At 42.1% G+C, this 17,516-nt stretch overlaps 2 protein-coding genes across 8 annotated transcripts in view; one reads left to right on the top strand and one right to left on the bottom strand.

Moving 5' to 3' along the window:
- Positions 1-17,516, top strand: part of NDUFAB1 (NADH:ubiquinone oxidoreductase subunit AB1) — a 1,133,838-nt gene that overhangs the window by 717,886 nt on the left and 398,436 nt on the right. The gene's annotated exons all lie outside the window — the stretch shown is intronic.
- PRKCB (protein kinase C beta) overlaps positions 1-17,516 on the bottom strand; it is a 382,510-nt gene that overhangs the window by 219,576 nt on the left and 145,418 nt on the right. For both annotated transcript variants that reach the window (XM_050773830.1, XM_050773829.1), the window contains exon 3: positions 12,123-12,205. In XM_050773830.1, the coding sequence (XP_050629787.1) occupies positions 12,123-12,205 (83 nt within the window). The remainder of the gene's footprint in view (positions 1-12,122; positions 12,206-17,516) is intronic.

The following is a 17,516-nucleotide window of genomic DNA, read 5'->3' on the forward strand; positions in this document are numbered from 1 at the left end:
AGGTTTGTGTGAAGTAATGGAAATGGAAACCGTAATCACCTCATAAGGGCATGCTCTGGGTGGAAGAATGTAGAGAATTATCAGTACATTCTTGATTATGGACCTAGGTGGAGCAGTGGAAATGGCCTTAGTTACATGTCCCAAGGGCTTTCTATGCACTTTACCAAGCGCTTTCATGTAAGGGCTTTGAAATTCATTTGTCTTTTGTTTGTGAACTCCTTCTCATTTTAAATATTTTAAAAATTATCACTATAAACCTATGTGGTTGGTACTAACATCCTATTTTATATATAAGGAAACTAGGGCATAGAGAAGTCGAACAACATGCCCAAGTTTTCCTAATGAGTGTCTGGGCAGAATCAGGACTCAAATTCAGGTATGTCTGATTTCAGAGTCCATACTCTTAACCACCATTGACATGATACAATAAACTGCCACATTAACCAGTTGTAGCTAGAGGTGGTTAAGTCCACCAGCAATTGAGGCAGGGAATAAATTAGGTGCATTCTTTTGATGAGGCCATCTATGACTCTGAATCACACTATAACACGCAGATTTTTATAAAGTCCAGTGTGATGGTCTCCAGGGGTTCTGTTCTGCTGTGGCCTCTTGGGTTAACAGGATCTCCAATAGATTAACCATAGCTTCTTCCTCTCCAACGAGGCACTGGAATCTATTTTTCTACCACTTGAATCTGGACTTGGCCAGGAGACTAGCTTTGTTTAGTGGGACATTAACAAACGTGATACAAAGGCTTAAAAAGCACTGGGGGATGCTCTCTTGCTCTTCATGGAGCCTAGAAACAACCATGTGAACAAGCCAGAGCTAGCCAGCTGGGTGGAGGATGAGGCCACATGGATGAGAGCCAAAGCACACAGGCCGACAACCTGCTCGTTGCCAGTCATGTGTAAAGGGCCATCTTAGATCATCCACCCACCAGCCAACCAACCAGCTATCCCTAGATATGGACAAGAACCCCTTAAACTGTGCCCAGGGCAAGTACCTCACTTGACTCACTGTAGTCCCAACCCTCAGAGACAACTCCTCTGTTCCTTGTTCTGAGATGTCACAGGAGGCTGTGTATGTGGTCAGTATTCCAAGTGCTGAGTAACCTATAATGTCCCTAAGTAATGCTTATGACAGTACCAGAGACCTGGTCTCTCTAAGACATCCCAGCTACTCGGAGGCTGAGGCAGGAGAATGGCGTGAACCTGGGAGGCGGAGCTTGCAGTGAGCCGAGATCGCGCCACTGCACTCCAGCCTGGGTGACATAGAGCGAGACTCCGTCTCAAAAAAAAAAAAAAAAAAAGACATATGATGAATTGAGGATTTCCTACCTGGTGAGACCAAGAACCAGGAGGATGACTGTGGATGACCAGGTGTATCATCCGTGAACTCTGCCACACTTTGTGGTCCTCCAATGGTGAGTGCACATAAATGTTGTCCATTCTCATCAGTATTGAATAGTTGGCTCAGTAGCTAGGTTCACGGTACAGTGCCTGGTTCATAAAATTGCCTCAGTGTGATATGATGTCAACATATCTGTAGGATAATGCCAACAGCACAAAACTCTACTAATATCCATAATATTCCCTGGTTCAGAATGGGCTTGGAATAGCAGAGGGTAGAGGAGGCATCCAAGCACATCCACTCTCGTGGAAGGAGCCTTGTCCAAGGTCACCACCTGTGTGTTTCTGCTTCATGAACTTGCTGCACACCAGTTCCTCCAAGGTCATGAAGAAGGAGAAGGCACCCCTCCATACGTGCATGAGTATCAGGGGCAGCTAAAGGAGAGTCTGGCCAGGTGGGCAAGCAGGTGTGGCTAGGTCTTTAATCATGCCTCCAACCATGAGCAGGAAAAGGTCAATGAACTGAGTCAAGCCAATTCAGGTGTCTGAACCAATTCATCATCCTTGGTGCCAACCGACCTTTTTGGAACCGTATCCAGAGATAGAGTCATTTTAGGTAGGCTGCCAAATCCTATGCATGCTGGCTGCAGGGAGTACTTCCTGCTCTCCTCACACTCAAGGCAATGAATGGCTGCACTCCTTCATTCATACAGAGAGGGGTCTCATGCCACTTACAGAGTCTACACACTTCTAGGAAGGACTGCCAGGTGGCAGACAGAGAACCTGCTCATTCCTCACCCTTTCCTGGTCTGTCTGACAAGACACCTGTCCTTGCTGGCTGCCCAGCATGTGTGCACTGTTATTCATTATCATTGTCATCATCATCATCATCACATATATAGCCCTTGCCATGCACCAGACACTGTCCTAAATGCTTTTACAGATATCTATGTATTTGATACTCAAAATAATACTATCAAGTAGAAACTATTATTTTACTCAGTTTTTAGCTGAGGAATCTAAGGCATAAATGGATTTAAGTAATTTGTCCAAGGTCACACAGATCTGAGCCTAGAATTATGGCTCCATAATCTGTGATTTTAACCAGGACACAATACTGTTTCTCTAGCCTTCCTCAGAGGAACTACCTCTTCCTCACTCTCAATTCATGGAATGGGCACACAGGCCCTCATCTACAGGTGTAGGCACAGTGTATTAGTCAGGGTTCTCCAGAGAAAAAGAACCAATAACGTGAATTGGTGTACATAATTATGGAAGCCAAGAAGTCCTACAGTCTTCCATCTGCAAGCCAGAGAACCAAGAAAGCCAAGGGTATAATTTAGTCCAATGTTCGAAATCTGAGCCCAAAGACCTGAGAACCAGAGGTGCCAATGGAGTATGCCCTGGCCCAGGTATGAAGGACTGAGAACCTGGTGCACCAACACCCAAGGGCGGGAAAAATTAATGTTCCAGCTCAAAAAAAGAGAGTGAATTTACCCCTCTTCTGGCTTTTTGTTCTATTTGGGTCCTCAACAGATTAGATGATGCCTGCCTATGTCAATGAAGACAATTTTTCTACTCAGTCTACTGATTCAAATGATAATTTCTCCTGAAAATACCCTCACAGACATGCCCAGAAATCATGTATTACAAGCTATCTGGGTACCCCTTAGCCCAGTCAAGGTTAACTGCATGTGCAAAATTAACCATCACAAGTCTGCCTTTCTCAACTTGGCATCCATACACACCTCCTTAAATAAAGAACCTCCAAATAAAGAATAACAAGGACATAATTCCACGTGATGTGATACAATTAGACTTTGTACAACTGAAAATGCAATAATCCCTTCCCCAGAAAAGGAGATGAGGTCCTTGAGTATTGATTCCTCTTGTCCTGGTATCCTACAACTTAAATACTAAGATATAAAATTAACATTACTTAAATACTGATATAAAGTCAATACATCTTATGTTACATGACAAAGAACTAAAAGAGCAAAGAAAACAAAGACATCTGCTTACCATATGTATATATCCACACAAACATATCCATAACAAAATAATGAGGAAGTACTCATGCCAATCACAGTCCTTGTTTCTGTAACTGGTCACATGGTCATAGCTGGTATTTGTAACTACTTTCTTCTGCTACCTATTCTGTATTCCCTTTACCTTCAGTGGGAATCTCAGCTGCTGGTGGTTCCTTACCTGGCAGGGTGACCCAAACCTTCATTCTTAAAGGGTCTGGGCCATTCATAGTTTTGCCTGTATTGAGTTGTCGTAGTTTTTCATTGATCTTAATCACAGGTCATGGTAATACTAAGAGATGCCTTTAAGGATCTCCTGTATTCAGACCAATTTTTCCTTTTCTCCATTGTAGAGTAGTGTCCAATTTCCCCTTAGTAGTCCAGATCAATCACTCCCGTCAACTTCATAACTTCTTTCTTGGCCTGTTAACTCAGAAGCATGAGAACCCCAAAGTGGCTGGGTGGCAGTCTTAACTATCAATAGAATCATTATTCTGTCTCTTGCTGGAAGTATTCCTCCCTCTGGAACTAAGACCTCCACGCCGGGAGAGATAAAGTCATGGGAAAAGAAAGCAAAAGTTTTGCTGGTGGTAAAATTACTAGAGGTAATGAATGGTACCACTCCCATTCTACTTCCTTGATTACCAGATCCATAAATTTCTGGCTAGCAGAGAAAAAGCACCAAATACTAGATGCTGATTCAGAGCATATACAGCCTTCTGGAGAATCTTGTCCAGTCCTGCAAGGTGTTGCTGCCTAGCTGGCAACATAACTGAGTCTTCAAAAGGCCATTCCACCATTCTATCAAGCCAGCTGCTTCAGAATGATGGGGAACATGGTAAGACCAATGAATTCCGTGAGTGTGAGTTCATTGCCCACCTCTTTGGCTTTGAAGTAATTTCTTTGATCAGACACAATGCGGTGTGGAATTTCATAACAGTGAATAAAGCGTGCTTTAGGTCCTTGAATGGCAGTTTCAGTAGAAGCACTGTATGCAGGGAAGGCAAATCTGTACCCAGCATGTCTATTTCCATAAGGATAACATGCTGCCTCTTCCATAATGGAAGCGGTCCAGTGTAATCAACCTGCCGCCAGGTAGCTGGCTGATAACCCCTAGGCATGGTGCCATATCAGGAACTCAGTGTTGGTCTCTGCTGCTGGCAGATTGAGCACTCAGCAGTGGCCGTAGCCAGGTCAGCCTTGGTGAGTGGAAGCCTATGCTGCTGAGCCCATGCATAACCTCCATCCCTGCCACCATGGCCACTTTGTTCATGAGCCCACTGGGTGATGACAGGGTGTCTGGGGAAAAAGGCTCCCTGATATCCAAATAACGGGTCATTCTATCCAGTCAATTATTAAAATCCTCCACTGCTGAGGTCACCCTTTGGTAACCATTCACCTGGGACACAAATATTTTCATGTTTATTGTCCACTCAGAGATGTTGATCCACACACTTCATCTCCACACTTTTTTGTCACCAATTTTTTCAATCATATTCCATCCAAGTCCCTGCCCATCCAGTCAAATAATTGGCTACAGCCCATGAATCAGGATATAGTCACATGTATGGCCACTTCTCCTCCCAAGCAAAGGGCACAACCAGGTGCACTGCCCGAAATTCTGCCCACCGGGAAGATTTCCCTTCACTATTGTCCGTCAGGGATGTCCTGAAGGGACTACAGTGCCGTAGCTGTCCACTTCTGGGTGCTGTCTGCACACCGTGCAGAAACATCCGTAAACTGGGCCCTAGTCTTCTCTTCCTCTGTCAACTGATCATAGGGAACTAACTCCTCATGAGCCCAAAGGTGCAAGTTGGGAGAGAGAAGGCAGGGTAGCAAGAGTGGGGAGCATGGGCATTTGAGCCATTTCTTCATATATCGTACTTGTGCCTTTAGAGCCCGCCCAGGCTTGATCACATACATACCACTTCCATTTGATGATGAAGTGCTGCTGTGCATGCCCAACTTTATGGTTCGGTGGTTTAGATAAGACCTAGTTCATGATGAGCGATTCAGTTCATATGGCAATTTAGTGGCCCATGGTCAAATGGTCAGTTTCCACGAAAGCCCAGTAGCAGGCCAAGAGCTGTCTCTTAATAGGAAACTAGTTATCTGTGGATTATGGCAGAACCATATTTCAAAATCTTAAATGTTTGTGCTGCAATTCACCTACAGAGGCTTGCCAAAGGCCCCACACAGCATCCCTGTCTGCCACTGACAACCACCACTGGATTTGCTGGGTCATATGGCCCAAGTGGCAAAGCAGCTTGCACAGCAGTCTGGACCTGTTGCAGAGCCTTCTACTGTTCTGGGCCCTACTGAAAATCAGAAGCTCTTGGGGCCCCTTTGTAAAAAGGCCAGCATAACACACTCAAATGAGGAATGTGTTGCCTCCAAAATCCAAGTAGGCCCAGAAGGCCATCTGTCTCTTTCTTGGATGTAGAAGGGCCCAGATGCGACAACTTATCCTTCATATTAGAAGGGGTATCTCAACATGCCACATATCACTGACCCCTAGAAATTTCACTAAGGAAGAAGGTCCCTAAATTTTAGTTGGATTTATTTCCCATCCTCTAACATACAAATGTCTTACCAATGTCTAGAGTAGTTGCTACTTCTCATTCACTAGGACAAATCAGCATAATGTCATCAATGTAAAGGACAGTTGTCATAGCTTGTGGAAGGAAAAAATGATCAAGATCCCTGCAAACTAAATTATAACATAGGACTGAAGAGTTGATATACCCCTGAAGTATAACTGTGAAGGTGTATTGCTAACCTTACCAGCTGAAATAAAACTGCTCTGGTGGGTCTTATGGATAGAGATGGAGAAAGGGGCATTTGATAAACCAACAGCTACATACTAGCTACCAGAGGATGTATTAATTTGCTCAACCAATGAAACCACATTTGATACAGCAGCTACACTTGGAGTGATCACTTGGTAAAGCTTATGATTAACCACTGTCATTCTTCCAGATTCATCTGTCTTCTGCAGAAGCCAAATAAGAGAGCTGAATGAGGGATACAGTGGGAATCACTACCTCTGCATCTTTCAAGTCACTGATGATGGTGCTGATCTCTGCTATCCCTCTAAGGATGTAGTATTGCTCTTCGTTGGCTGTTTTCCTAGGTTGGGGCAGTTCTAATGACTTCCTCTTGGCTTCGCCCATCATAGTAGGCCTCACTCTACAGGTCAGAGAACCAGTGTGGGGATTCTGCCAACTGCTAAGTATGTCTGTTCTAGTTATACATTCTGGAACTGGGGAAATAACTGCAGGATGGGTTTGGGGATCCACTGGATCCACTGTAAGACAGACCTGAGCTAAAATTCTATTGATCACCTGACCACCATAAGCCCCTGTTCTGACCGGAGGGTCACACTGACATTTTAGGTCTCCTACAATCAGTGTCAGTTCAGAGCTAGTGTTCAGTAGTCCCCAAAAGGTCTGATCATTTCCTTGTCTCTAGTGCACAGTTACCCTGATAAAAAGCAGTAGGTTCCTTTGGGGAAGGCTGGGAGAAAGATTAACAGGATAAACTTTTAGTAGTATAATCACTTTCTCAAGGAAACTTTGCCTCCCCTTCATTCAGAGGGTTCTGGGTCTATAAACTGGCTCAAGTCTGGGAATGGATTGAGGGGCTATGATTCTCTATTTTTAGGATTCAAGTTAGACTTCTGTTCACTTCACCTAGAATGTTTCTGCTTATACAGATCAAGTAAGAATTTAGTAGGCTTCCCACCTACTTCACTTCCAGGAACACCATGATTAAGCAGTGCCATTAGGTCTGCATGAGTCAGGCTATTCTGATTGTTGTTTTAACTCTGCGGTCCATTAAGGTAACCGCACCCACCTTGCCTTTAACAGTTGAGTGCCACCAAATGGCCCCTGATACTCCAGGACCCAATTATTCCCATTGCATTTAAGTTTTCCAATTAAGTGGCTGTGGTTCCCACTGTAAGGTTTGGTCTATAGAGAAGAGGGATCACAGAGCTCTTAAAGGATGCTGGGGCTCCCCTCACCAATTTATTTCTCAAAGTATTGAGAAAGACATACCTTTCTTAAAGGTATGTCTGACCTTCCCAGCATGGGTGAGCAGGTATTAAATGACAAATCCACTCTAGCATTCCAATCTCCCTAAGCCTTTGAATCCTTTCCTCTACATTAAACCAGGGGAGGTCAGGCATCTCCAACTCACTCAGGATAGGCCATCTTTTAATCCATGTTTCAGCCAACCAGCTAAACTGTTAGAGCCCTTCCTAACTCTTTAAGCTGGAACATTACATTCAGAATCTCTGCTTAGTGAACTTTTATCAATAAATTCAGTCTGATCCAACTTTATGTTACTTCCACCATTATCCTACCCCCTTAATATCCATTCCTATGCATATTCCCTATGGTTCTGCTTGTATAAATTAGAAAACTCAAACAGTTCTTTTGGGGTATAGCATACCTCCCCATGGGTCACACTGTGCATCTCACCTTTAGGAGCCCGCTAGGACTTGAAGGGGTGGTGGGATTGGGTGTTGAGAAGAATCAGCATTGTCTGGCATGGGAACTGCCTCAGAGAAACCCATTACTATTTCCTAGGGCAATGCAGGGTGAGTTCCCTTAGACAAGGTGGAAAGGCCAATGCCACCCTGAGTGGGGATGGCACTTTTGCCAGAGGTAAGGAGGCCACTTCCACTGGTAAAAAGACTCGTCAGAATTTAGGGGCTCAATGTCCCCAGCTTCATCAGGGACTTCATCAGAGTCTTCCCACCTCACGGGATCCCATTCTTTTCTGATCTATGTCCTTGCCCTTGCTTTTACAGCAGACACCCTGTGTCGTGGGGAGCTCAATTTTCATTGTAATTCAGCCAATTAAAGGATGAGGTTGTGCATTTAATTTTCAGAAATTTCAGCCCTGCAACTACAGGCTAGAAGGCTCTCCTTCAGGGCACACCTAGAAGCTCTTAGATCGTTTATGAAACACTTTTGAGCTGGAAATTCAAATCCCTGAGCTCATCTTTTTCTTTCTCCACTTTGTCCAGAGACATTAGGAGCAAGTCATTATATGCCTTAGTTTTCCAAAAGTGTTTGGGTATCATATATGGAATCACTTGGTTCCTTGCTTCTTATAAATGGTTGATTAGGAGTATTCAATGCAGATAATTTGTGTATCTCTATAAACAGATCATGCCGTGGACGATCTATGCTCTCTTTACTATTAGAAATAGGGTAATTAGCATTATTAAATCTAATCAGACTCGGCAGCCAATTGCCAAATCCCCAAAACCAATTCAGAAAACTCATCCTTAAAATTTTGTTCCTCTATACACTCTTAGCGCCAAAATTTTTCTGTCCTAGTCCCTTCTGGCTGCTGTAACAAAATACCAAAATCTGAGTGGTTTTTAAATGATAAATTTATTCCTCACAGTTCTGGAGGCTGGAAAGTACAAGATCAAGGCACTGGAAGATTCAGTCTCTGGTGAGAGCTTACTTTCTCGTAGACAACTGTCTTCTTGTTGCAACCTCACATGGTAGAAGAGGTGAGGGATATCTCTGGGGTCTTTTTTTATAGGGGCACTATCTCATTTATGAGGACTCTTCCCCCATTAACTGACCACCTCCCAAGGGGCCCACCTTCTAACACCACACCTTGGGTGTTAGGATTTCAGGATATAAGTTTGGAGAAACAAAACATTCACATCACAGCAGCATATACCCAGGCCTGGCCAATCAGCATAACCCATTCTCTGGCAATATATGATTCACGGTCTAATGAGACTTTAGCTCTTGTTACTGCACTGCAGCACTGATAAGATACAAGATTAAAGGTGTTGCAGCCACCATGCTCGCATAGGAGACAAGCCTTCCTGAAAATAAAATCAAAACAGACAAAGGCTAAGCCAAGAAAGGGAGAAACAAGTTCCGGAGGACATTATTTAGAACTTTGATTCACTGTGCCTGAAGCCAGGTCAACCCTTAAGCCTTTTCAATTTCAAAGACCAAAAATTTTCCTTTTCATGTAAGTCAGTTTGAGCTGAGTTTCTGTCTTAGGCAACAGAAACATTCGGCAGAGAGATAGAATATTGGAAACACCATCTTCTTGGCTGCAAGTTGAGTATCAAGTTTCAGTCTACATGAACACTCAGAGCTGCATACTGGAGTCAGGCAGTCTCCCCAGACTTACGTGCCTGTTTTGCTAGGTAGGAGAGAAGAAATTGCACTACAAGGGCTAGGGCATAGGATCTGAGAGAACATGACAAACAGTCTCAAACTTTGTCTTTGCAAACAGATTTTAAAGGACTTTGGTTGTTCCATGTGTCTTGGAGTTCTTAACCTCAATTACCACATTTTCCAAGCAAAGAATATCCAACATATGCTCCAGCATCTTTGTGTTGCTATGGCAACAGATATGCCCCCCCCTCTCCACACACACATAGACACACAACTCCCACCCCAGTTTGCAGCAAATTGGCAGGTGACCATTTACAGAAGACCAGCAGGAGCTAAAGAAATTCAATGACAGAAGATAGTCACTACTTACTTTGGGCAAGCTGTCAGCTGTCAAGTCTAAGTGGGTAACAGGACCAGTGATGGAGACAAAGCCAATGGGAGAAATTTCAGGAAGGGGAATCAAAGCAGGAACAAAGTAAGAGAACTAGGGGTGATGGCTGCATTGGGGTATGCTGAATGAAGTTCATTATTGGGCAATGAAAGACTGTGAATGGTGGAAAGCCTTCTCAGCTAGGACAGTTTCAGCTGCATGTAAAAGAATGCCCCCAGGGTCAGGCACGGTGACTCATGCCTGTAATTCTAGCACTTTGGGAGGCCAAGGTAGGAGGAGGGCTTCAGCCCAGGAATTCGAGACCAGCCTGGGCAACATAGGGAAAACCTATCTTTACAAAGAAATAAAAAATTAGCCAGGTGTGGTGGCATCCAGTTGTAGACCCAACTACTTGGGAGGCTGAGGTGGAAGGTTGCTTGAGCCAGGGAGGTTAAGCTGCAGTGAGTGAGACATGATCGTGCCACCACACTCTGGCCTGGGCAACAGAGCAAGACTCTGTCTCAAAAGAGAAAAAAACAAAAATAAAAAAGAAGGCTTCAAACAATAAGACTTCGCCAAAAAAAAAAAAAAAAAAAAAAAAAAAAAAAAGCTTCTTATCCCATCTACCCAGCTTGGGGATAAAAGGACTGTGAGTGGTCTCAGCAGCTCATCAGCATCATCATGGACCCGTAGTTCTTTTAAATCTTCCACTCTGCCATGCTCAGGATGTCAGCAATATGTCCCTCATTGACCCAAAAGGGCTGCCACAACTCCAAGCATATGTCCTTGCACAAAAATGCCCAAGAGGACAAGGGAAGGGATGTTTCTCTCTTATCAGAAAGGAAAAATCTTTCCTAGATTCTTTCCCAGGTCTTCCCCTCAGTTTCCATTAGTAGGATTGGGTCACATTCTCATTCAGCAGCTACAAGAGAGCCAGGGAAAGGAAGTATCAGGCATTTTCAGCTTCCAGCACGAGAGGTAGCCTCTGCCGGAAAGATGAAGTCTGTGAATGGCTGCTGGGTAGGCCAATCAACAATGTATCCCAAACTTAAAACACATTTGTACCAAAACTTTTGCCATATCCTTTTATCACCCTTACTATCATTCACTTAATATTGTCCTCAAATCAATTTATCTTTTGTTTAACCTAAATACCTTTACTTAGGTAGGAAATTCTATATCCTTACCACAAGCGCAAAACCATTACTAGATACATTTTTCCCAATCCACAGTAAAATACATTTATAATGATTAAAACACAAATTTTTTACACATTTTACCTACAAGCATCTCTTGTCCCACTAGCAGTAGTCATATTTTGAGATTTACGGTAGCAGGATAAATTCATTTCCTCCTCATTCTTGGGCCCTGATATTAAGAACACCTTAACAAGCAGGGTACAGTGGCTCAAGCCTGGAATCACAACAGTTTGGGAGGCCAAGGCGGCAGGACTGCTTGAGCCCAGGAATTCGAGACCAGCCTGGGCAACATGGAGAGACTTTGTCTCTTAAAAAATAATAATAATAGGCTGGGCACGGTGACTCACACCTGTAATCCCAGCACTTTGGGAAGCTGAGGCGGGCAGATCACGAGGTCAGGAGATTGAGACCATCCTGGCTAACCCGGTGAAACCCTGTCTCTACTAAAAATACAAAAAAAAATTAGCCGGGCATGGTGGCAGGCACCTGTAATCCCAGCTACTCGGGAGGCTGAGGCAAGAGAATGGCATGAACCCAAGAGGCGGAGCTTGCAGTGAGCCGAGATCGCACCACTGCACTCCAGCCTGGGAGACAGAGTGAGACTCCATCTCAAAATAATAATAATAATAACAATAATAATAATAATAATAAAGAACACCCTAACAAAGTACCATAACGTGCACTGTAAAGTACCACAAAACTACCTTTTTGCAGCCACACTACCAAGTAGGCCCTTGCCTATCACCCTCCGTGCTCCAGCTTTCAAAGTGAAGATATTAGCAAACTCATAGTAGACCAACTAGCTGGTTTCCCATCCATCCACACCCTCTCTCAAATGTTTTGTTTCGTTTTGTTTTCCACTAAAAGGAAAACTCTCTCAAAAGCTATAGGGACCACCACATGCCTTAGAGTGAGATCTTCTGCACTTACTTGTCTAAGAATGCTCACTCACATTTAACCACAAGGCAGTATTGACTGTGGACAGAGAAAAGTGATCGATGCCCGTTACTTACATCAGAGGCTGGACCCTTGTCAGCGCCAGGGCAGGAGAATGTGACAAATTCATGGCACCGCTTGTGCACCACAAAGCAGCAAACTGCAAAAGAGAAAATCAGGGTGGGAGGAAGGGAAGAAGGAAAGCGGAGAGGAGGAAGAGAGAGAAAGGAAGGAAGAGATCATTAAACTTGAACATCACCAACAAGTAAAGCCTTTATGCCAAAATAAACAACAATGTCAGCTTCTTCAGCTTGTCCTTTGCTGAAGTCAAACTCTTGGGTACATAGATGTTTCATCTTGCATAGGAGTTAAACTTCTAAAGTTAGCTAGGGTTAGAAAGATTCCATATGCTCAAAATTACACTCCCTTGAAGATCCCTTAAAGTGCCTGGTCTTCTATTGATTTTGGAACAGAATGTTGTTTCTTGGATCAGGTGCCAGATGAAGTAGTTGGCTTGTGTTTAGGTGTATAATGCATAAGAAATATGTATCTCTAAATCCTAGACTCACACTTAAGAGAGGTGTTCATACGATGAGGGTCATGCGGAAACAGAGGGAACAGGATGGTGGACTCATGCCCCATCTCACCAAAAGCAATGTCAATCTAATAGAAGAGTGGGAAAATAGGCAGCAACGTTTACATTGTCACTTCAGTAGTTTGCAAGCAAATACATATATACATGTATTTGAATTGGTGTGAATTTAATGCATCTAGGCTATGGCTCCCCTATTTGGAGGTTATATCACTCTGGGGGAGGTACAATGAAAGAATGTATACAAAATAAAACTGTTTTTTTGTTGTTGTTGTTCAAATCATCTTTTGCAGTCTTGGTGTTCAAATCGTCTTTTACAACCTCAAGACTGTGTGTATCTGGAGGACGAGTGCCATGCTTCAGGGACCAGCTCAGAGCCTTTCTAAAGTGCATGCTTAGTAAACGAAAACAGAACAGGAAACCTCAAGGCCACCCATAGCGACACAATGAGTCTGGGTGACAATCATCTATGGTTGCTAAGGTCACAAAAAGATACCACTTGCCTACAGGGGAAAGCTCACTTCACTACCTATGAAGCACACTTGTCAAATAAGCAAACATGACTGGTTCAAGTCTCTTGATGCAACTACAGATTTACAGAAAATACAAGTCACAGAGGAACATATTAAATGACACCACAGGGATGCGATCAGCAACCACCGGCTCCCTACAAATACCCAGAATGTAGGAAAAAAAGGCAACCAATATGGTGTCTTCAACAAATAAACTACAAGAGGGGACTGCAGGTGGGGAGAAAATAAGAGGAGAAACATATATTTCAAGAAACATATCGACTAATTTTTTTATTTTATAAGTTCTGGGATACACGTGCAGAATGTTCAGGTTTGTTACATAGGTATACATGTGCCATGGTGGTTTGCTGCATCTATCAACCCGTATCAACTAAATTTAACATGTGGACCTTGTTTGGATTCTAATTGGAAAAAACCAAAAGTTTTAAAAAATGATAAGGCCATCAGGGAAATGGATATACTCACTTTCTAATGACATTAGGGAATTATTGTTACCGACATTAGGGAATTAAAAATATTTGGTGTGATAATGGTCTTTTTTGGTTATAGAATCCTTATATTTGAGGATACATTAAAATCTTTATGGATAAAATAATTTAAAATAATTCAGTATGCCAGCGTGGGGATAGAAAGGGGAGGATTACAGATGAAAAAGAAATCAATCATGATAGGTCATTATTGAACTGGGTGATGCACACATGAGGATGCATTATACTAATCTGTTACTTTCATATATGTTTAATTTTTTCTGTAATATGTAAAGTTTTCAACAGAGGAAGAGATAGAGCAGTAGAGAAAACCCAAGTCATAAGAAATGGGAGTTGCAGGAGGGTTACAAGATTAAAATGTGCTGAGTCTTATATCCCTCAAAATATTATAGATATTGAGAAATTGCATATAAGGCATTATAAGTTTAAATATACGTGTTAACAATTAAGGATTAAAAATAAGAATAGGAACTGGGTGTGGTGGCCCACGTCTGTAATCCCAGCACTTTGGGACGTCAAGGCAGGAGGATCACTTGAGCCCAGGAGTTTGAGACCAACCTGTGCAACATAGTGAGATCCCATCCCTACAAAAAGTAAAATATTAGCCAGACATGGTGGTGCATGCCTGTAGTTCAGCTACTCCAGAGGCTGAGGTGGGAGGATCGCTTGAGCCCAGGAAGTTGGGGCTGCAGTGAGCCATGACTGCACCACTGCACTCCAGCCTGGGTGGCATAATGAGACCCTGTTTCAAAAGTAAGTACATAAATAAAAATATAAAAACTACTGTGTATTCCTTTTAAACCACTAAAAGGGAAAACTGGACAAAGGAAGACAGTCCAAGTACACCTCAAACAGCCTTCTTCATGCTCCAAGATCATATAAATATTACTCTTTGGAGTTTTTTTGTACTTTTATATGGCATCATTTCCACTTTAAACTCTGTGATCCATGTGTAATTTCTTGGAATCTGATGTGAAATGGGAATCCAATTTGCCATTTTTTCCCAAAGAGGTAACCAATTGTCCCAGCAGCCTTTATTGAATAATTCATCCCTTCCCCACTGATTTCAAATGCCAACTTTATTATATGTTTAATAATTATATACACTGGGGTCTGTCTTTGTGCCTTGTATTCTGTGCCACTGATCTGTCTTCTAGTATAGCAATATGGGCTTTAATTATAGTAGCTCTGTAATATGTTATATCTTGGCAGGGCAAGTCCTCCCTCATTATCCTTATTTTCAACATTTTCTTGGCTATCACTGCATATTTATTCTTCCAAGTAAACTTTAGAATCAGTTTATCAAGATTTTAAAAATACCAATGGAATTTTTATTGGGATTGTATTCAGTCAACTCCCAGTCTCCAAAAAATGATTGCGACTTTGATTGAAATTGTGTTAAATTTAGAAATTAAATTCAAGATAATTGACGCCTTGACAACAATGAGTCTTTCCATCAGGAAATGATTGTCCCCTTGCTGAACTCCTATTTTTTCCATATAAGTCCTACACATTTTCCCTTTAGTATCGTCTAAGGGAATCTTTTGTATGCTATTGTAAATTTGACATGTTTTCATTTTGTTTCCCAACTGGTCATTGTTTAAAAATAGGAAAGCAAATAGCTGTGCACGGTGGCTCATGCCTGTAATCCCAGCACTTTGGGAGGATGAGGCAGGCAGATCATTTGAGGCCAGGAGTTCCAGACCAGCCTGGCCAACATGGTGAAACCCCATCTCTACTTAAAATACAAAAATTAGCTGGGCGTGGTGGTAGGTTCCTGTAGCAGTCCCAGCTACTCGGAAGGCTGAGGCAGGAGATTGCTTGAACCTGGGAGGTGGAGGTTGAAGTGGGCCAAGATCACGACACTGCACTCCAGCCTGGGCAACAGAGTGAGACTCCATCTCAAAACACAAAACAAACAAACAAATAAAAACAATAGGAAAGGAATAGATTTTTAGCATATTTATTTTAAAGCATTTTTTTAAAAACTCAAATAGCTTTTGTGGGGTTTTAGTTGCTTCCTTTGAGTCTTCCAGATAGAAAACCATATTGCCCCAAATAATACTTTTATTATTCCCTCTTTTCCCTTTGTCATATTTGCATGTTTAACTTTCCCTTTTATTCAACATGGAAAGTAGAGATGACAGTATAGTCTCGCCCCATCCCTGAGCTTTCCCCAGCTTCACCTCCCTCTCCCTCTCTACACTTCAACCACACAGGAAAGTTTCCCACCTCTACTCAAACTAACTTTTGGAATTTATATTTTCCTTGGAAATTATCCACAGTGTTCTTCTCAACGTGTTTAAATTGTAGCATCTTATCTGTGATGATATTATACTTTTTCTCTTTCTTTCTTCATATTGTATTGTTAGGTAGTCTCTCATTTTTTTTCCAGAAGTTTGTGTTCTTTCTTGTCTATTTTTATCATTCTATGATGTTAAAGAAGCAGATTATGATTATATTTATCAACTCTATCTGGTTTTATTCTTCTTTATTAATCGGCACTTTAACTTTTTTGTTCTATGTGCCTGTGATTGTATTGCTTACTTGTATTTGTATTACTTATTGATTGGGAATGTGAATTCTGGAGTCTGATGGCCAGGTGTACATCGTGTGTCTATCATTTGCAAACTCTAAGACTAGGTACAGCACCTCATCTTCCTGTACTTCGGTTTCCTCTCTGGAATATGACAGTGAAAACAGGACCCACATCACAGTGGTGTTGTCTGAACTAAATGAGTTATTCCATGCTCAGAACCACGCCAACCATATCATGACTATTCTACAAATGTCAGCTAATATTATCCACTATTCTTTTTAAAGCTTCTTGAATTGACTGCCCAATTAATTTATTCCCATTCCTCTTCATTAAACATTTAAACATGTTATGGCTGAAAACTTGTCTTTTAAGTACAGTTTTGGCTGCATCCTATGTTTTATATTTAGTCCCATCATCGTATCAAGTTTCTAAGCAGTGTATTAGTATAGTTTTAATTTATTCTTTAACCCAGAACTATTTAGGAAAGTACTTTCCCCCATTTTCAAGTAGCTGCTTTATTCTACAACCTTTCTTCCAAACATCCAAAATATCAGTTATTCTCTTTAAAAAAATATAAAAATTAGCTAGGTGTGGTGGCGGGCCCCCGTAATTCCAGCTACCCAGGAGACCGAGGCAGGAGAATCACTGGAACCTGGGAGGCGGAGGCTGCAATGAGCCAAGATCACGCCACTGCACTCCAGCCTGGGTGACAGAGCAAGACTGTCTCAAAAAAAAAAAATCAGTTATTATCTTTTCATCTTTATCCCCTTTGGAGACAGAAGGGGTAAAGGTAGCTCATCTCTTGTCTCCTAGTGTCTACCACAATTCCTGGTACAAAATTGATATTCAGTAAATAAATGTTTGGTGAATGAATGAACCAAAAAATGAATATTATCAGTCATAGAAAAAGGAGAAAACACAACCAACTTAATGGTAGACGTAGCTCCTGGCTGATCCCCCAACATTCCAGCAGCATGAATATTTGTCAATCCAACCATTGACAAGGTCACTTTAGGTAGCCTTCCAATTACCCACAGAAATGAATAGTCCATCCCCAGTGAGGCAGAATCAATAAGCCAAGTGAACTCCAGCATGATCTGCAGAGAAGCTGAGAACAGACTTTGAAAAACCTGATGAGTTTCTGGTGCAGGTAATTCCTTTACACAGTGTGTTTCTGAAAAGTTGTGCAAATCTAATTTCCCATTAACTAAAACACTTTGAAGAAAATAGTAGGGCTGCCTATTTAAAGAAATCAAATCCTTTTGTGGCACAAATAAACACCCCCTCATTTCTATTTGGCAAATTCAGAGTAAGACCAG

The sequence above is a fragment of the Macaca thibetana genome, chromosome 20 (assembly GCF_024542745.1).
Source record: "Macaca thibetana thibetana isolate TM-01 chromosome 20, ASM2454274v1, whole genome shotgun sequence".
Taxonomy (NCBI): domain Eukaryota; kingdom Metazoa; phylum Chordata; class Mammalia; order Primates; family Cercopithecidae; genus Macaca; species Macaca thibetana.